Here is a 20,976-nt window from a genome sequence, read left to right as displayed (position 1 = left end):
GCACAATAAAAGCGTGTTTCACCGCAAGATGAAACAAGTGTTTACAAAAAAAAAATATATAGAAAACAAAATAAACGGAAGTTGGATAAGAACCACAAAAGTAATTACTTGAGGAACGCTATCAGAAATCTTACCCACCTGTCTTGTTTCTGTATAATAACCAAGAAATATGCTGAAGTGTTCCATGATTTTACTGAGCAATGATTTTTTTTTTTTTTTAAGCTGTATCTACCTGAAGTTGTTGGTTTTAAGTCAAAACTAGAAATCCCAGGTGAGATGACAGATGAGATGGGATAGGGCACTGCAGTCCTTGCTTTAAACAGTCAACATCTTACACTGTCAGGATGAAAAAAAAGTCAGTAACAATTGCAGCACGATGACTGGCCCCAGTTAACCCAGATCAGCAGCACAGCTGGGAACAGATGCCTTGTGTCTTTGCCTCACCCTTTATTCTGTTTCCTCTTCAAATTTATCACTACTGCTACTTTCCCACTGAGTCATCATCAACTGAACATTAGATAAACTCTAGCCACTGAAAAAAATCTGGTACTCAAGTCCTTCCTTCAAGCAACCCCTTTGTTTTTTCTGCACTGAATCTCTATGTACAGTGTCAAAACATTTCCATCAATTTACTCCAGATTGTACTTCAGCCTTCCCTGCAGAGACTGTAGTGCTTACACTGTGCCACTTAGTGATCACCTGAGAAGTCTAGTTTATGTCCAACATCAGTGGGAACAAAGTTTTCATCACACTAAATATAATTTGGCACTGTCACTGTGCTGAAACCTGTACAGATCATTAATCAGATTCAGCACTGCCTAATTTGTGCTCTGAATATACTGACCATCTATTTGAACAATGGGATTCCTTTAGCAGCAATATTTTTTTACTAACAAGTCAGAGATGTGGCATTAATCTCACATGGTTTAGTGGTGGATTTGGCAGTGTGCTGGGTTAATGGTTGGAATTGATGACTTTAAAGGCCTTTTCCAACCAAAATGATTCTATGATGCACAGGGTAAATTTCCCCTGAAGTGGCAGGACTAAGTCTATTCTTGATGGAACAGAAACAGTTTAGAGAGCAGGACTGCTTATAAAAACTCTCTGCAGAGACAGCAGTGCCTATATGCAACAGTATTTCCTTCTGCCCTTACCCTAAATGGACAGCCAAGACTTCAGAGATCCATAGCACTGACAGCCTTTCCAGATCTTCCCTAAACAGTGCCAAGAACTAAGGGTAGCAGTGGAGGACCACCTTGTGGTAGATAAATGAGTAGACAAAAGCCCAGCTACCACTTACACTTTTCCTAGTCTTGGCCCTGGTCCAGGCCTGTTTTGTTAACCATCAGCAACTTTCTTTAGCTTTCTAAGTAATACTTAGGAGAATGGGGGATAATTAAACAGATTACTTTCTGGGGACTACTTACTTTGAGCACTAACATATGAGCAATGCTATGTACAAGGTAAATGATTCGATGGAGCCATCAACTAGGAAGCCAGCAGAACCACAGATAAAATCTGTGTGGGTATGTTTTCTGACACAAAGTGTTGACCAAGATAGTTTCATGCAGTATTCTGTGCCATCTCTGTAGTCTTGCCAGTCTTCTTCCCCTCAAAAATAATCCAGTTATGACTGTCTCCTTCGGTTGGCTTGTGTGCTAGCTCAACAGATCTAGCCATGTTCACTAAAGAGGAAAAGCCCACAACAAAGCAGGAGTAAAACTACAGACTTCTCCTTTACTCCTCTCCGCTAAAGAGTAAGAACTAACACACAAGATTTGCAATTTGATGTAGACTGTAGTAACTAACAAAGTTATTTTCATGAACACATTGATCAATATGAGCAACAGTGAACATCGCACTTGATGAGGATTCACAAACTCTGAAGGCTACAGACACACAGCTTTAATGGCGTATGCAGTGCAACTTCAGCTTGATTGCCACAGTGAAAGCAGTGTCCTGCTTGAGCAAGTCATCTTCCTGTACTCAATCATTGCCTTGATTTCATGCTTACCGCCTAACACCACAGTGACCAAATCCCTCTAGTAACGCAAATGCTCTCCTCCTTTATGGAAACAGGACATTAATCTAAATCCCTCCCACTCCTTGTCACCAGTCAAATGGACATTGAGGTTTAAGATCACTGCTTATCTGCAGAGGTCACAGTAACCTCCCTAGCCAGAAACAAGCATAGGTTTTACTGCAGCCCTTTTACTATAACCTCAACCGTGTGTTGCATAAGGACTGACTTCACTGCACATTTTGAAGGCCTGATACAAGGCAGCTTCACAAAGACAAATCAGTAATAGTTTTTAGTTTAATTTCACAGCCCTTTTCTTTAGAATTCAGGATTACTTTTCTCCACCCATTCCCAAGTCTTTGTCCATTTATCATGGGAAAAATTACGCTGTCCAGCGTAAACGACAAACTCCCCCCTCTGTGGGAACATGATCTGCTTCTCTTACCACAGTACCTTCAAATGTCCCAACACTCCTCATATCTGCACTTTCCCCAGTAGCCTAGCATCAACCCCAAACCACCAGAGGTGAATTGCTTCCTCCAGCCTCAATGAAAGACCATCTTTTCCTGCCATTTCTGCCACACATTAGTACCAGACTTCCTCCTTTAAATTTTAACTCTCTGTACTCAGGGCTCCCCTTGTTTTACACTAACCGCTCCACCACCTTTACAGTTGTGGTCCAGAGAGCATTGCTCACAGGTCTGGCCTGAAGCTGTTTGACTGTGCTCCTGTGGTTTCAATGGCCAAATGACTTCCACCACACCTGCATTTTCTGCAACAGCCTTTTCCAGGAACAAACTGAGCAGAAACCTTTACCCTCAAGTCACGCAATCATTTAGGTTGGAAAAGACTTTTAAGATCATAAAGTCCAACCATTAACCTAACTCTGTCAAGTCCACCACTAAACCATGTTGTTAAGCATCAAGTCTACAACTCTTAAACAACTCCAAGGATGATGACTACACCACTTTCCCAGACAGCGTGTTCCAGGGCTTGACAACCCTTTCTGTGAAGGAATTTTTCCTAATACCCAGCCTAAACTTCCCCGGGTACAACTTCAGGCTGTTTCCTCTCATCCTATCACTTGTTACTTGCGAGAAGAGCCCAGCACTTGCCTCTCTACAACCTCCTTTTGGGCAGTTGTAGAGAGCAATTAGGTCTCCCCTCAGCCTTCTTTTCTCCAGACTAAGTCTTGACTTCCAGATGCCATGGGCCACCTCCACTGTGCACTTCACTCTCCCGTGGTTCTGCATTTCTGCAACTCTAGCTACATTATATACAGGGGGGAATTAAACTACCAGGTTAGATCTTTTGGAAGGTAACTGCATGCTGCACATCCAAGGACATAGCATGACAACACAAAAGCCCTGCATGATGAGGTTAATTAGTACAAGCCTAAAGCAGGTAAATTTAGTGTGGTCCACAGTCAGTGTGCTCAAAGCAGATCCTCCAGCAATCTTATCCTGGTAAGCATAATTTCCTTCTTTCCATAGTTCTTCAAAGCCCATACACATTACTGACTGGCAGTGTACCAAGTAGGGATTTACTTTACTCATATACACAACATAGATGCAGGATTTGCACATCTCCCATCACACCTCTACTGCTCCCCAACCCGTACCATGCATCAGCACCACACTTTTGAGGATCAGAACTTTCAGGCATTACTTTCTTCCCTCTCAACTCACCAATTCATATCTACAGTAATTTCAGCACAGAACTTCATACCCAGGTTCTCTCTAAATCACATGCTTCATTTAGATTTTTGCCTAGCTTCAAAATTTGACAGGAAACTTCTAAACCTATTCCTTTCACTGTATGCCCTTGGATATTCCAGTATTTAATCTCATTCCAGCCTAATGATAGTTTTCTAAATACTAAACTGTGGAATTGAACTAACTCAAAACCAGAGTATAGGTACACATCGCCTAACTGGGGGGCAGGAGGGGAAAATGCAGCAAACTTCTTTGGAGAAGCAGGAATAAAGTATGCACTGCAGTTTTCCCACAGAATTGCACATGCTTGTTTTTAATGAGGGTGCCTAGCAATAATCAACATGTAAGACATAAAATTTAAAGCACTCTACTACAAGGCACCTTTGCCAAATCCAGAGGCTCAACTGTTGAGATGAAGCCTTAAACACTAAATGGCTGAGAAATTAAGTCTGATCACATGTTCAGTAAATCTCAGTTAAGATGTTACAGCTGAACTTGGTACCCCTAAGAAAAAAAAAAAAGAATCCTGTCTCATCTTTCCCACATCTGCTTTGTCAGCTTCTCTAGAAAGCTTGTGTACAAGTATCCAGTATGATGGGGCACAGGTTATTTTAAGGCTGCTACAGCTGTAGCCCTAAGCCTAGCTGCCATTTATAATCACGCTGATGTGTACCACACTAGATTCACCTGCTTCCACAGTTGGACGTGAACAAGACTACCTGGGCTACAGATCTGGTAAACCGGAAGAGTGACGCTTCACAAATGAATAGACTGTGCAGTTCAACTTTTTTATTTTAATAAAATCAAGAATATGCACAGCACATGCAGTGCTAGCATCTAAACTAATACAATAAGCAATTCTAAACCTACAGTGACTTGAAGTTCAATTTTCACATTCAGCAAGTTTAAATCCATTCTTGCATATTGTTTTGAATCCTTGTATCTGAACTGAAAAAAATATTGCTGGCTGATAAAACTTGCTAAAATGCACAAGTCACTGATTATGCCAATACAACAAAGATAACCACATGTTTTGAGGATTGCAATGTGCCAGACATTCACTGAAAAAAAAAAACACACAACTAAACAAAACTCACGCAACAAACATCTGAGAATCTGGACACTTCACATCAGTGTTTAGAAGTGTTTCATTAATATCTTAAGACAAGTGTATCAAAACCTTGGCATGTTTAATTTTAAGTTGCCAATTTTTGTTTTACTATCAGAAAGTTATGGCTACACTGCCAATGCCGGGTCTGCTTAATTTGACTTAAGAGTTTAATATGACTTAAACATTAAAAGCTCACACTACCCCGAAATATATAATTTCACGCATACGGTGACATTCAACATTCAAGTGCCAGTGTTTTTGTACTGTCTTTTGGTCAAGTTTCTTTAAACTTTCAAAGAATCACTTTTAGGCTTACAAAAATAAATATTTGTCAAAAATGTTCAATAAATATTACACAAAACTAGCAGCAAAAAGTATCTAGAAATCTGTCGTGTGCAAATAGTTTTCTTCCCAGCTATCATTCCCATGGTCCCAAATAAATTTTAGAATCTATTTCCTCCTCCTTAAACAAGCTGCGTTCAATCTCCAAGAGACAAAATAAGATTGGAAGTTAAGGACACGCACACAAGACATATATAAAATTCTCTGAATGTGCAATAAAAGAAGTATTTTGTAAAAAGTTATGGGCAAAATGTACAAGGGCCTAAACCTAGACTTGAAATAGCACCATAACAAATGACCTCAATACTGTCAAGTGCACCTACTTAATAAAAGTTTTAGAACAAGGCACAATACACTTGAAAAAATCTATTGCACTTTAGGAGATTTTTGCCATTTTCCTATGCCACTGTAGATTAGTTGTTAACTGCTCTGGCCACAAAGTCAGCACAGAATTCCAAGTGGCAGAGGCATTTTTCTGGTGGACAATACTTATCTTTGGCCAGATTTAGCATAAACAGACTATAAATACAATGGAAACCTATGCAACTAAAACTGACTAAAACTGCACTTTAATAGCAGAATTGAAACCTTGTGCAGTTTATGTACATTTCCAACCTCTGTGATCTCAGCTTTTTTGTTACTCTTCTGGAGCCATTTTACAAAGTCTACAGTAAGCCAGTTTAACATCTCCACGCAGCTTGAACAGAGTAATGTGAATCTGCATTAAAATAAAGCCTGCTGCATAATTCTTCCTGTTCATACCCTCTTGACCAAAAAACATCAACACTAGCATGCGTTATTAGACCAAAAATTCAGTCAGGCCCCTAGGGAGGACCAATCACTGCCATGGTCAGCCATTCTACCATTTCAATTTCATATGGCAGGCATTTTTAAAAAGTCTAAATAGATGAATTCTCCTAAAAACTATTTCAAGTTATCAGACCTTTAAACATTCCCTGTAATGTTCTGCCCACATTTGGCTAGCTCACATTAATGATCTGCCTAAATATTGAAAAAGGAATTGCTGTATTTACTTGCATTAACTTCAAAAACAGTGCTTTTAATGTATGCATGTATCCATACATCATCTCATCATGACTGGAATGGCTTATTAAAGGCTATCAGGTTCTAAGTACCTATCCAGGATAGAGTGAGCAAATCAGAACTTTAACTTAGTACAGTTTTGCCACATTAGAAACTAATTGCATTGATATGCTTCAAGATGTTTTATTTTTCAAATCTGCAAATATCAACAGCCCTAATGCAGGCTACCGCATAAGTTTTTATTTGTAATATTATGGATGAATCAGTGATTCCTGTTTAAGTTGTATCACACCTGTGTGCCAAGGTTTGATTTTAGCCCAAGTTCAGTAATTTTTATTTTGTCAAAACAATTGATATCTTGAGCATTACTGAGCCAACAGGACATCAAAATAAAAGTTGTCTAAAGTTAAAGGCACAGTACATTAACAAACAAATGATCCTCAGTCACAAATTATAAATGCAGTTTCTGGGTGGGGATGGGTGGGAGGGGAGTTAATCCTGACTACAGCAATAGAGTCTTCAAAACCACCTTCAAGATAGGGCTACTTGTTCCTTTGTTTCCATCTTGTGACCTTGAGCTCCCTTAAAAAAAATTTCAGTGGAGAATCACAGCTGGTAATGTACTGCGAGTTCTTGAAGCTACACAAGGTATAGTCTGGCTAAGTTACATGTGGTTTCCATATTAGCTTGTTTGGTAGGATATCTGCTGCAAGCAGATTCAGTTGCCCCACCAGTCAACCCCCTGCGAGTTATAGTTTCCTCCATATCCATCACTGTTGTAGAAGCCTCCATAACCACCACCTATGAAAGGCAAGAGAGAGTGATGCTTAATTAACCTGCTAAAGACTTCCATGTTCACAAGAAAAAAAACCCAGGGCACAGCCAAGATGTCTACTCTCTATTAAAGGAAACCCACCCAGAAGTACTGTCAAATGCACACATTACACTAAAATGCTGGAAAAATAGGTAGCATCAAACCCATCGAGGACAGGTAATCTGCACTAGTCTAGATCCAAGAGGGATGCCAAGAGACCCTGCCTAAAAAGCAGCAGCTGACCTGGTACTTAAAACACTACCTCCAGAAGTTTTACCACAGCAAGCATTTTACATTTGGTTTTGTATTTGCCAGCACTGCCTCCCCACTTTTTCTTACCTCCAAATCCTCTGCTGCCACTTCCTCCACTACGGCTGCTGGTTGATCGGCTGCTACTAAAGCTACTGCTGCCCGAACCGCTACTTGTTCGATAGTCTCTGGCACCAAATCCTCCACTGAACCTACTGCTGTATAAAGGAAGAAAACAAACACTTGAGTAAAGTCAGTGATGTTTTAAACATTGCAGACACTTGAGATTAAAGTACTAAGTTTCTTCAGCTCTAGTTACAACTACAGCCAGCCAACACTTTTTACTGGTTGTGTTCAGTTCAGAAACATCCCAATGCTATCTGAAAAGCACATTCAAGACAGCAAAGAAAAACTTGCTGTTCTAGCAGAGTCATGTTGAACTTGCCATGTTACACTCAGAATTACTTTCAGGTCCTGGTAAGATTTGATTCAGTGCAACCTCTGCTCCACAGAATCTCCAAACCCATCTTACTGTTAAGTTACGCATTTATGACCACCTGTCATACTGTGGAAAAAGATTACCATTTTGCAAGCATGTTTCTGAAGAAAAAAGATAACTAGAATTCATCTGGTCATATCACATTAACCTACATGAAGAGAAAGGGCTGTTCCTCCTCCCATCTCTTTAAGCCATTAAACATAGCTTTGAATTGCCAAACTTTAAAGCATTTTAGGTTTCCACAGCAAAGCTATTTTACAAGTAGCCTCGTCCCTGCAGTCTATACCTTTCCTGTTTTTACTTGTTACATTCCCCTAGGCATCAAAATAGCTGCCTAAGGTAAAACTCTAGCACATGCAGGTTATGTATTTTTATTAAGTGTTCTTCTCAAGTGGCTTCAGAATTCTAAAGCCATTTTTGCTAGATGTTTTTACTTCAACTGTATTTAGTTGTCCACTTAAGAGGAGAAAAGTCTTACAGGTTATCAGCCATAGGGTAAGGTAGAACTAAACCAACTATTAAACTGTCATTTTCTGATGCACCAAACTCAGTTTAAAATGCACTGGTTTGACTTTTTAATTGTATTTTTAGACTGAACTCATGGAACTACCTCACACAATGGATTAAACATTCTTTTATTCCAAGTTGTGGCCATTACCTCTTAGATCGCCCACGGCTGCCACCTCCTTTGTGATGCTGTTCATAAGCCATGTTTTCCAGCCAAGATGGTACTTCTTGCTTAGCCTCAACAAGAAGATCAAGCAAGTCCTTTGTAATATTTATGTTCCTCTCATTGAAGAATGAGGTGGCAAGACCTGAAGTAAACACTCAGTTTTAGCCTCACACAAAAAAATTGCACTACAGCACTTATACCCATTCCACACTTGACTTACAGCTGTGACAAGTACAACTATCAGATTTGTTATAGCTGAACTTGAGAAACACTAGAATTACCTGAAGAGAAGTCATTTAAGACCATTATTCCACTACAGCTAGTCACAAAGCCCTGATTGTTTACTGACAGATACAGAAGATACCAAGCTTACTTGTGGTACCAAAGCTTAATAGCAATAAAAGCACTAGCTAATGGAATTGGTTACTTTCCACCTGGCTAGACAAGTTCTGATGAGCTTCTGGTTACAGAAGGCAGCACGGGCTTCCGTACTTAGTTGCAGTTTGCTACTTAGTAAATACTACTACATATATCCACTTGGGCATGAAGTGCTGTCTATAACAATCCTAGATTATACTTACCAAGGTTTCCCACTCGGCCTGTACGACCAATACGATGCACATATTCTTCAATGTCACTTGGCAAGTCAAAGTTTATTACATGCTTTACATTTGATATATCCAGTCCTCTTGCAGCTACCTAGTGGTTAAAGGATTAAATAAAATCTTAGTAAAATTCCATAAGCCAAGTAATACACTTACTGGCTCAAACGTCACAGATTTCACTTACTGCTGTGGCAACAAGAATTGGACTCTTTCCTGAACGGAACTGGTGCAGTGCTTCCTCTCTGTCTCTTTGAGAGCGATCTCCATGTATACTTGTACAGGCATATCCTTCATGGTACAAGAAGTCCTCAAGAGCATCTGCACCCTTTTTAGTTTCAACGAACACCAGAGTCAAAGAATCCTTGCCTAACAATAATTAAAGCATAAGTTAGCAGAGAAAGCTTTATACAAATACTTTGCCCCAACAACTAGTAAAAGGCAGTTTCAGTTCTCTGGTTTTGTTTATTCTAAACTGAAGACACTGGAGACTGTCTTCCCTATTATGTATTACCAGAACTTAAAAACTGACATTTAGTCAGTAGAACACATTCACGGCACATGAAGGAAATATCTTTCTGTTCACGTGATAAAAAGAAGTTCTTATTACTGGAATTACTAGATTTGCCTAATCTGAATTTTGCCTTATTTGCTTATCTCAAAGTGGCCTTTACCTGTGGCATTTAGGAGGTCAAGCAGAAATGATCTTTTGTCTGACTCTTCCACCCATACTACTTTCTGTGTGATATTCTCAGATGTGGAACCTACTCTGCCAACAGCCAGAAAGATATATTCATCAAGGAAGTCACGAGCAAGCATCTGAAAAAGAAAAAGGGGGGCAAGAAAAATCAGTATTTTTTTAAACTCTTCCACAGATGCAGTCTAGACCTCTGAACTGTTAAATAATTGAACTTTGCTAAAAAGTACCTGAATTTCCTTGGGGAAAGTAGCACTGAACATCATGGTATGACGAACTCCTTTTGGTGGCATAGTATCTTGTTCAACAATTCTACGGATTTGAGGTTCAAAGCCCATATCAAGCATTCTGTCAGCTTCATCAAGCACCAGGTACCTAAGGAGTAATAAAAATCTTCAGAGCTTTTTCTTCTTTAGTCTGGTGTCTGTGCTGGGTTACAGCTTACAAGTTCTCAACTAGTTGTTTACAGTTTGAAAGCCAGAACTTCGTGTTAACTCTAGATCTCACTCTAAAACATAAGATTCTATTTGTGAAGCCATCAACATATGGACAAGAACACTTCACTTACTTGCAGAAATCCAATCCAATCTTTCCCCTCTCCATCATATCAACCAGTCGACCTGGAGTTGCTACAAGCAAGTGACATCCACGTTCTAAGTCACGTATCTGCTGACCAATGTCTGCACCACCATATACAACACAGGGACGAACTCTGGAACGGTATGCAAACTATAAAACAAAGTAAATTAGCTCAAAGAATAACCATATCTAAGCTATTTTGTAATGCAAACTCTCAGATATACCTTTCTGGCTTCCTCATAGATCTGCACAGCCAGTTCTCTAGTGGGAGCCAAGACCAGTGAGATTGGGTATTGCTTACGGCGCCCATACCTTCCGTTCTCCTGAAGAAAAAAAAATTACTTGGAATGAGTACCCCAGATACAAGAGGAATTAAAGCAGCTACTATAGGTAGTATTGAAGACAAGGCACCAAATTTGTCTTTAACAAGAGAAAGCACAGCTGAGAGCCAATTTGTTTGAAGGACTGTATCTACAAAACTGCCCTACTACAGTACTTGAGACTCAGCTGTTGGTAACATATTAAAAGCAACACAGCTGCACAAGCTTGGTCTCTACAACCTGCACTGTCATTTTTAACTTACACAGCACTTAACAGCATTTTTAACTTAAGCAAAGTCACTACAACATAGACATACATGACTTAAGTAGCTTTCTGTAGCAAGAGAAGCATCTTTAAAGCTTATATAAAAAATAAAAACACAACACTCAAACCATCTCTTCTCTAGACAGTCACATATATCAATCCTTTAGGTAGGACAAAAATGTTCCAGCCTGTATTTTTCAAGTGAAATAGCTGAAGCCTTCTAGAAGAGACTTGCCTATGATACCAAAGATAATTATTACATTTAAGCCCAGCTACTGTGTTTAGTAGCAGAAATCAGCAGACAGGGAAAAGCCACACATTGGTCACAATTTTCCAGGAACTGGTATTTAAATACTTGCCCTCATAGCTCTCAAGGCATCACCAGGGCCATCTGCATATATCTGGCTCAATATTGGTAGAAGAAATGCAGCCGTTTTCCCAGACCCTAGAAGGACATAATTCAATATCATTAATAGTAGTTTTCAAAGCTACTGTACTGTCAACCACAGCACTAATCCTATATTACTAGCATATTCCCAGTAACATCTGCACAGGTATAGGGATACTACCTATGCTACTGCAGTACACTCCTTAGGCAGTAAAGAATTAAACCCACTAAAGACTTACAACGCAGCACCACAAAACTCCTGCCATTTCTCTCAAGATATAGAAAATTCAGTCAAGCCACTTCTAAAGCAGTAGAAAGACTCTACAGCTACAGACTCTTACTTCCCCACGCTGCAGGTATTTCAGTATACTCTGAAGTTTTATTACCTTTAGGACCTCTTACCTGCAGGTTGAGCAATACAAGACCCTATTCCTATTGAGAAACTAAGTGTTACTAACTTACCTGTCTGAGCACAGGCCATCAAGTCTCTCTTTTCTTTAATAATAGGTATTGCATGTTTCTGGACTGGAGTAGGACGAGTATAGCGTGTGAGCTCAATGTTTCCCATAATAATTTCTCCCATGTCAACATCACTGAACTGTAAAGATATTTTAAATGAGTAAGAGAGAGATCCTTCCCCTTCAGCCACCATAAAATACATCATTTAGTCTAAGAAGTCATTTGTAAAGTAGCTTTTCTTTAATCTCTTCCTATAGAACCTGCCTATTAAGTTTACAAATGCTCAGGAGCTAGTTACCCAGAGTCTGGTATCTACTCAGTCCAGCCACACAAACAATTCATGAAAAGCCAGCCAAGCCTCAAGTGCAGACTGTGCCAGCACACTATGCTTGGCACAACACAAAGCCTATGCCTAAGTAGCTACTCCAGCAAACCAGCACCTCCAAGCACTTTCACGCACTTCCACTTTGTCAGATGTATACTGTTTCAAGACAAGTCACATACTTAAAAGTGAGCTAAAAGTGTTAACTGAAGACCATGTCTTCCATGTCTTAGTTCATCATGTGCAACCCTCCACTGCAAGGCAGCGTTTCCTTTCCTTAAGGCAGCATGACATCAAGTTCCATGTGCAAAACAGTTACTATCGGACACATACGCTAAACAGATTTTAAAAGAACTTACACTTTCAATATGTGGAGGACAGTTACTGCCTGTTGCTTCAACAGGAATGTCATCATATTTCTCAAAGTTAATGCCTGTGTTGCTTCCTGAGAAAAGCTCTCTATAAACAGAAGAAAAAGTATTTTACTTGCTAGACACATCAACTGACCATGTTGTATGAATTTACATCATTCCATTACTTACTGTTCCAGGCGTTCACTTGGGGGAAGAGGCTTTGACCAGTCATCTTCATCTGATTTATCAGACCAGCGGCTATTCCCACCTCCACGGTCAAATCTACCAAAGCCACCCCTATCATAGTCACCACCTCTTCCACGCTCTTCATATCTAAATACAGCAAGAATATATTAGGTCACCATTGCTGGCCAAAAGGATTTTTAGACATGCAAGTAAAGCTGTAACAGCCTAGCAGTGTATGCGCAGTGTGTTACATACACAACTGTAGAACAACTCAAAGTCACCAGTTTATCTGTACTTGCTTCTTGACCTAGAAACTGAAATTATTTTAGTCCCAGTTATCAGACTAGGTCATGTTATTCTGCTATAGAAAGGAGACTTCATAATGATTTCACAAGCTCAGTTTAGCTTAACACATTGAACACTGCATATTTGGTTAAGCATAACAAAAGGAAACAGTCATCTGCCAGTAGAGCTTGGTCAAGCAACTGCCAAGTTGCTTGGTCATTACCTTTTTCATAGGAAGCTCTGCTTAAGTCTCTTAGGAGACATGGCTTGGTACTCACCCCTTTCTCTTCACCTCAGCTTACATAGGTCTCTCACATCCAGACAAAACCCTCAAGTGCTGTAATTTGTCCCTCTATTCCCCCACCACACATGTGACCAAAATAAGTACCTCAATTACGTCATATTTTTATAGAGAGGGAGCTCACCTGGATTACTGACTCAGAAAGAAGGTGGAAAAAAGTCCTTACCTCGACTGTTTAGTTTTTGGTCTGGTAAATCATGTTTGAGAAAAGCCTTGATACAGGACTAGCGTCAGCTTTACTAGTCGGTTAAGGTCACTCTCACCACACTTGTGCATACAACGCATGATGTGTGTAAGACTGATCAAGTAAGGTAGAGAACCTGCAAGAGTCTCACCCAGCTTTATTAACTACACTTCTTAAACAAGGGAAATAAAAAAAAAGAAATTAAAAAAGCAATTTTGATGTATTTTACGTGCTCCCAACAGCTCTTCATGATTTTTCTGCAAGTAGCCACCCATCTAGCACTTTTTCAGATGAAACGGTTAAGCCAGCAAGTCATAATAGCTGCAGTGAGCGGCTGGTGGTGGACCACAGAACTGTTTTCAACACATGCAAGTCTTCCATCCTTGAACTTGTGTAGCTTTAAAACAAGGTTCTCTCACACTCTCTCCTGCCCTCCCAGATTCCTCCTACCTTATCCTGTTGTTCACACCCAGAACTCTTAATTCTAACTTCAAGATTACTGGTGCACTACTAGAACTGAGACAGAGTTTGTATGCACCACCCAGAGAAATTAGTACTTGCCTTCCTCCTCTTGATCCATTTCCACGGTCAAAGAAGCTTGATTTTGCTCCACGATCAGACCGTGCACCAAAGCTGCTGTATGCATCCTTGTCTCTGCTAGAGCTCCAGCCACCACTATCAAAACCTAGTAAAGAAAGGTATTTTAGCCATATGTTACATGGTGCAGGCTTTTACAAGAAATAACTTAAGGTCTGTCTATTAAGTCTTTAAGGCAGGCATTCCTTCAAGAATGGCAGATGTACAGCTTTATTCAAATAGGACAAAACATTTCTCATGGCCTGTCAAAACTTACTAAAACTGCTCCATTCATGTACAAGGCGTAATACTTTTTATAACACTGCACTTGCCTTAGTGCCAGTATTTTCACTGCTTACGCTGGGAAGACAGGTACCAAAAGAAACAGTAAGACCAAAGTCTTGCCAAGCCCAGTTCACATTATCTCTCAAATTCCAACACAAATACTTGATAGATTATATTTCTGTAACTCTTAACGAGGCCTCTGGCGGAGTTCAGCAAAAGGCATTAGCCCATGCACTAGACATTCATATGGAAGTCAAAATGTTTTGTCACACTGAAAGTACACAAAGCAATCTGATCCACAGAGTGAGACAAATTAACAGCATCAAGCAGAAATAAAGATGAGGATGTCTACTTGAACATGTTAACTCAGAAGAAAGAAGACAAAGTAGAACAGAAAGTCCATTAGCTTGCCAACATGAGTAAAAAGCCTTTTTATTCAGTTACCAGTTCTTAGGAGACAGGCAGGAATGTAACACATTGAACAGTGGTTTGGTACTACACTGATTTGGTGCTAGACTAAGAACTTAAAAGGTTTTGATTCAGAATTCCAATCTCCCCAAGTTTGAAAATACAACCCAACTAGGATTCTGGCACAGAGGTGGTAAAATAATTAAACAAGTAAACAAATATTTTTGCTCCTATTAATGAGCATGTTTTTGCCAGCTCCAAATCACAAAACCAGTCAAGACCTATAAACCAGACTGAAAAACAAGAACCGAAAAACAAAATTACTCCAATAAGAGGGGTTATTCTAGGTCCTACCTTGTTAAGATGCTCTCTTGAGAGTCATTCCCATCCCCACACACACTTTAAAGTAAAACATCCTACTGTCCAGAACCCAGATAAGTGGTAGTCACAAGGGACCTTTATAATCCAGAGTGGTAACAAGAACTCTATGGTCTGACTAGCTGAAGCAGACAGCAAAAATAATCATGCATTAAGCTCATCAACACCCAAAATCATGAAGTGCTTCTAGACCTTCGAATTCCTTTAAAGAGCAACTTTAAGAATTAAAGATAAATTAACTTCACACAGACTGCCGACAGAAGATCAGGAATACCATAACCACTTCATTAACGCATGAGGAAGTTATTTGTAGCTTGCTCTGAAAGCATTTAAATCCAGATTTTAGTATGAGTAACTTTCAAATCACACTAAAACTACTGGGGTGTGTCATTCTGTCAAGAGATCTAACTGCAGTGGTAATGATTAAGCAATCTTGAGGAAGATACAGTGCAAGTTTCTTACTAATGAAAAAACTAGGTAGACCCCTTACTACATTCCATCTTCTACCAAGTATGAAAAGTTGCAGAGAGAGCTGAAATTCTGTACTCAAACTAGCATAAAAAGTAAATCTAGCTTGTTACTACACTAGTTTCTGAAGCTGGTAGCTTGCCATATTTTTCCTTAAGGTTGTGCAGCAACTTCTAAACCAAGTTCTCAACAGATACATCTACGCATACAGATATATACACACACTATTTCACATGGCCATTAATTCCACTTTGTTTGGTATTCCTGGTTTGGTTTTAACTTGTGGATGAGCAACACAGATCCAAGCCATACAAGTTAATTCTGAGCCGAAGACATCTTTATTTAGAACACATGGCAAATTAAAAGCAAAAACAAAGGCACTGAGACAAACCATAAGAGACCACAGATTGAGTTCTCTAGAAGCGAAGAGAATAATCACAAGATGATGCAGGATCTATTGGGAAATTCTTTATAACATTAAGGTATTTTTATTTTTTTTTTATTGTAAAAAAACCCTACATATTCCGTCCAGCACACATTTCTTAACAAAGGGATTAGGTGTGGGGTTCACCAAGTTAATGAATTTTCAGAGCAATTTTGCAGTTACTGCATCTATGCAGAGTGGAAGAATTGTCAATGCTTCTCCTCAATCTGCATTTTAATTAGCATTCAGTGAGCTTAGTTGAAGAACCGCCACATGCAACTGCATTTATCAGCTTTTTTAAACATAGTAAAAATAGAATTACATAATCTTTTAGGTTGGAAACAAACTTTAAGGTAAATTTAACATCTGCATCCCTTAGCATGCTTCCCATCAGTACCTACTGAAATCGCAGAGACGCTCAGCTTCTTAATGAATACAAAGAACAGCTATTTTTTACGTCCACTACCTTAATTTCTTAATTAGCTGTGAGGAAGCCTATTGCACAACTTTTAAGTGTCTGTGAATTAGTATACTGTCATCAGCTGCAGAAGAAAGTGAGAACCCCAAGCTAGAAACCACACACTATTTGTTTCTAGAGCATGTGTATCTGAACACCATACAGGAGAAACTATTTTTCACTTTTTCCAAGTTTCTGAATGCAGTAATAGTTTATTAACATACTCAACTAAAGTCCACAAAGTCACAGTATGCAAGCAAAACAATTCTACTGGATTACTGAAAAACAGTTCTACCAAGTCGTTTAACTAATTTTTACATCAATAAAGAAATGTATTGTGTTACTACACTTTATAGCTGCATCAAGACTTCAGCTAAGTGGTCAAATACTACTATTATCCAAGGTCTTTTTTTCCTGTTGCTTCTTATGTCTACACCTTGAAAGATTCCAAGGAGCAGCCAAGACAAAGAGCAATTGCTACTGTAGTTGTAAATAACAGAAGCAAACATTACTTTTATGAAGATTACAATAGCATGACATCATTTGAATCATCCCATAAAACAGCTCAGCTTTACATCACTCTACTGATGCTACCCCACTTTCCTCCTCAGTAGAGGGCCTGAACTAGAATCATAGCTTTTCCATTTAACCATCATTCACCATGACACAGGGAATCACGATACAGTACTCAAATAGATTTAAATAAGTTTCCAAGGAGAGTTGGCAGCCTATGTTCTATTAATTGAACAAGCCATGTGTAAAACCCAAGTTTCATGACCTGTTCACCTTTTTGCAAGATGGAGCTTGAAGCCTCCAGATAAACCACATACACATAGTGGGTCACAATACAAACTCAAGGTTAAGACTAAAGTACCCCTCCACATCCAATATGCCCAAAGATTAAATTGGAGATTGGCAAAAACTACCACATAGGAAAAGGAAATCTATCTGTAGCAGATGTTTACAAGGCACCTTTAAATTGTCTCCTGCTTTTGAGAAACTTGCATATTCCTCAGGGTTACCTAGTACATTTCTTGAAAGACAGCTCACATCTGAGGTTAATGTGATGTGAACTTCCAACAGCACTGAGCTGCCAACCAGACCCTCTACTGTCCCCAAAACATTCAGCTCTTATAACAAGCTGTAATTTTGTTCCTTAGACCATGCTTCTTTTAGGTAAAAAAAAAAAAGGAAAACCACTCCCCAGCTTGGACACGTGCAAAGGCAAGACAAAAAAAACAAAACCAAAGTGATCTCTTCCTTCAAATGGCATAAAACTGGAGCAGAGCATCTCTCATCTAGTAAAAATTAAAATTGCACAGCTCCAGAATAACTGAAATATATCAGCATATACTTCAATATTCTCATCCCCACTCCTAATGAAAGAAACTTCTTGGAGTATTGAAAAGAGAAACTGTGCATATCCACTGCTTTAGAAACATGAGATAGAAGTCTTGCTTAAGTTGCAGCATAGCAGAAAGTGGCTTAGCTCCTCCATTCTAGTATTTCAGTAGGTGTTCAGAGGAAATGTTTTTCTTTTTTCTACACAAGCCATGAGTCATGTTAAGTAACTCATGCTGCCATTATCTACTATCTTTGTGTCTTAGAAGTAAAGGACACTATTTACTTCACTGAAGACCTCCACAAACTTTTTCTTCATCATGCTTTGGTTAGAAAATCAAGTGCAAGATTTAAGGCCATTTCTCAGCACAAACCTCCCTGTATTAACATATAAACATTAGTCATGTATTTCACATTGCATGCATCTCCTTCTGCAGATACTCTTGTGGACTTCCATAAAAACTGCAAGAAGCTAAAAAAGGGGAAAAGCTGTTTTGTCTCTCATGCTATATTAAGGGCAAGCTGTGTAAAACATCCATTTACTAAGTGAAACTAAGTTATTTGTTCATATTAAACAACGACGTGTTCCACATCAGTCACTAGCAGAAAGAACTGGTACTCACAAAATCCATTAAAATTGATTCTCAAGATTTACAGAGTTAGCCATGTTGGGAGACTCCAACTTGCTTCAGTCACAGTTAATTGTTTGAGGAGATACAGAAGATATTTTGACTTGGTTAAAATTTAGCCTCGTAAAGGAACCCAGAATAGCACACTAAAAGCAGATTAAGTAGCAGTGTTTTGCACAGAACAGTCAAGCAGACTGTATAATCACCTTTAACAGTACTGTCAAAGCCTTTAACAGGCTGTTCCTAGAGATTCAGAAGTAGGCCATGAACCAGTTACAAGTGTTGCCTTTCTATTTCTGATACATACCCTGTTTTGCAGCTTCCCTGTTCCGCAAGTGAGGAGGAATGTATCGGCCTTCTAAAGGACAAAAGAAAGGTAGCATTACAAGACTGCAGCATCAGGTCCTTGAGACACTAGCCTTTCTAACAACCACTTTTGGTTAAAAAACAGTTGTCTACCTCACAAGTTGTGAGGCCTCTCAGCATCCTCAAGCAAGAGTCTTTTAATACAGCACTTAATATACTTCCCAGAGGACCAAGAGAGTGAAGATCAAGTTCTTGCATACTCATTTAGGCAGCTGCCTTTTATTTTGAAACACAAACATGCTGTCATTTCTTTGACCAATTTTTACTTGCCCTGTATGGATGTTACAGTGTCTGTGATGAAAGCCTCTCTTCCTAGAACTCATTAAGGCTTACTCTGGTGCCAAATATTTAAGCAGCTTAAGATTTTCACTGTCATTCAAGCACTGGCACTCACAGTATTATTACTACCAGTATTTTTCCTTCCCCAATTCAGCCATCCCTATCAGTCCAACTCAGATCAAACTAGAAAGCCACATGTAATTGCCTCTCAATAGCATTCTTCATTTGCAATCCAGAGGCATCTGTCTGCTAAGCAACATTAATCAGAATGTACTAGGCACAAGCTGAATGTGAATTCCTGGAAGATTCCCCTCTCTTAACGTACTTAAGCACTTCATTTCAGAGAATGCAGTTCTACTCAAATAACTAGTTAACTACTAAAATTTTACCTTCAAACATTCTAGATCTGAATAGATGTTTTGAAAAGACAGATCATCAGCCTCGGCTGCTTGATTCGAGGCAACAGAAAATCTGGGACAAAACTGGAACACTAAGTTACCTCAAGTTCATTAAGTATTTAAGATATTTACACATGCCATATGCTTGCTAAATTAAGTGGTCCTACCTTGAGTATACAGCATTTTCAAAGTAGGTGTAACTAGCCGTCTCTTTAATCCCCTCATCAGCTTCTGAATCTCTGCTTCAGAAACTACTCTTCACAGCTACAGAACCCTTATATATAAAGCCATGTAAGCTTGAGAACTTGCATGTATACTTACTGCTTGAAGAGCTTCCTTCACTCTGAGAGTCTGAGGAATTCAAGTCTAGACCAGAAAACTAGAAAAAATAAAACAAGTATCAACATATTATCAACAAGTATCAACATGAACTTAATGCTAAGAAACAAAAAGTCCTCTTGTTTATCGAGAGCAAGCAGTGTCCCAACAAGGCACTGCAGCAAAGAAACTAGCATCAGTTACATCTCTGTGAGAGAGAAGGACCAAAAACTTAATTAGTACTCAAGGCTATACCATCTTCAAGAACCTTGAAATCCACCAATAAACATGCACCACCCAGGCAGCAAGGCCAGAAAATGCACAAAATTAAATACCACAGAGTTCGGCATCACACACTATATGAAGCCAAACAGCGTTTTAAAACAGTATTTCAGTCTACTCAAATACATTCTGATTGAGATAATAGCAATTGTTTTTATTCTTTTTTTTTAGGTCTACGGAGACTACAGCCTAATACCAATTCAGTTGTGCATTTCACTTGCAGAGACTCAGGTATTTCTTTACACTTCATTAACACTATTGAGACATTACAGTCATCATGTTTGCAGTAGCTACTGACGTAATATCAGGCAAGTTCTTACCATTACACTTCAGCCAATTCAATTTTTTGTTTTCTTTTCTGAAACTGCATTTACAGCCTTCAGTGCCCAGCAAAGTATACAAAAAAAGTATTTCAGCTCAGGCTTTAGTATAACCCAAATGTTTTAGGTCAAACACCATTACAAAAGCAGAAGGCAGTGCATCTGCCTAAAAAAAGCTTAAACCCCATATCTCATCAATTCTCGGCCTGCACAGCAAGATTAGAAACTTTTCTGGGAATAATAAATCATGTTTAAGTACAATTGAGTTCTAGGCAAGACCAAATGCACAGAAGTGTCTTGCGGTATGACCTGAACCAATTAAAAGCAAAGATCCCGATGTACTGTCCTAGATGTTCAGCTCTCTGCGCTGCTACTTAAAAGACCACGCAGATTCCTGAAAAATCTGACATGGCAGCCTCGTTCACATCCTCTTCGAAGCTACTACTTAAAAGAGGATCTCTAGTTGATCCAAGCATCAATACGAGGCCAAAGAATGATTCTCATCTGAGCAGTAAACAAAGACTCTCTGAAGAGGCAGAAGCGGCTGTCCAGGAGCATTCAACCGAAGCGATGTGCAAGTCTCCTCGCACTGGGCCACGACCGGCTCCGCCGCGGGGGTAGCCCTGCCAGGGCGCCATC

General features: G+C 39.3%; 1 protein-coding gene across 1 annotated transcript; it reads right to left on the bottom strand.

The window, feature by feature from the left end:
- Positions 1-4,502: 4,502 nt before the first annotated feature.
- On the bottom strand, positions 4,503-20,975 carry DDX3X (DEAD (Asp-Glu-Ala-Asp) box helicase 3, X-linked). Its single transcript, XM_009998065.1, has 17 exons — positions 20,901-20,975; positions 19,739-19,796; positions 18,682-18,732; positions 13,970-14,093; positions 12,642-12,785; positions 12,459-12,558; positions 11,781-11,916; positions 11,290-11,375; positions 10,570-10,668; positions 10,335-10,495; positions 9,997-10,141; positions 9,744-9,888; positions 9,257-9,438; positions 9,049-9,166; positions 8,453-8,609; positions 7,386-7,510; positions 4,503-7,033 (listed from the first exon to the last, which is right to left on the bottom strand). Exons 1-17 carry the CDS (start codon positions 20,973-20,975, stop codon positions 6,951-6,953), a joined length of 1,989 nt encoding a protein of 662 aa, XP_009996367.1. The 3' UTR covers positions 4,503-6,950.
- Between the last annotated feature and the right edge of the window lies 1 nt (position 20,976).

The sequence above is a fragment of the Chaetura pelagica genome, unplaced genomic scaffold (genome assembly GCF_000747805.2).
Source record: "Chaetura pelagica isolate M959 unplaced genomic scaffold, ChaPel_1.0 scaffold360, whole genome shotgun sequence".
In the NCBI taxonomy this organism is placed as follows: domain Eukaryota; kingdom Metazoa; phylum Chordata; class Aves; order Apodiformes; family Apodidae; genus Chaetura; species Chaetura pelagica.
Note: the sequence above shows the minus strand (reverse complement) of the source record. Positions and strands in the feature narration are given on the sequence as shown.

Bases quoted from the DNA above. Each gene is read 5' to 3' on its own strand.
- DDX3X (XM_009998065.1), bottom strand. From the start codon at position 20,975: ATGGCGCCCTGGCAGGGCTACCCCCGCGGCGGAGCCGGTCGTGGCCCA. The intron at 18,733-19,738 runs GTAAGTATACAT...TTTGTCCTTTAG, and splicing joins TGAAGGAAGCTCTTCAAGCA to AAGGCCGATACATTCCTCCT. The intron at 8,610-9,048 runs GTAAGTATAATC...TGTTTACTTCAG, and splicing joins AGGCCGAGTGGGAAACCTTG to GTCTTGCCACCTCATTCTTC.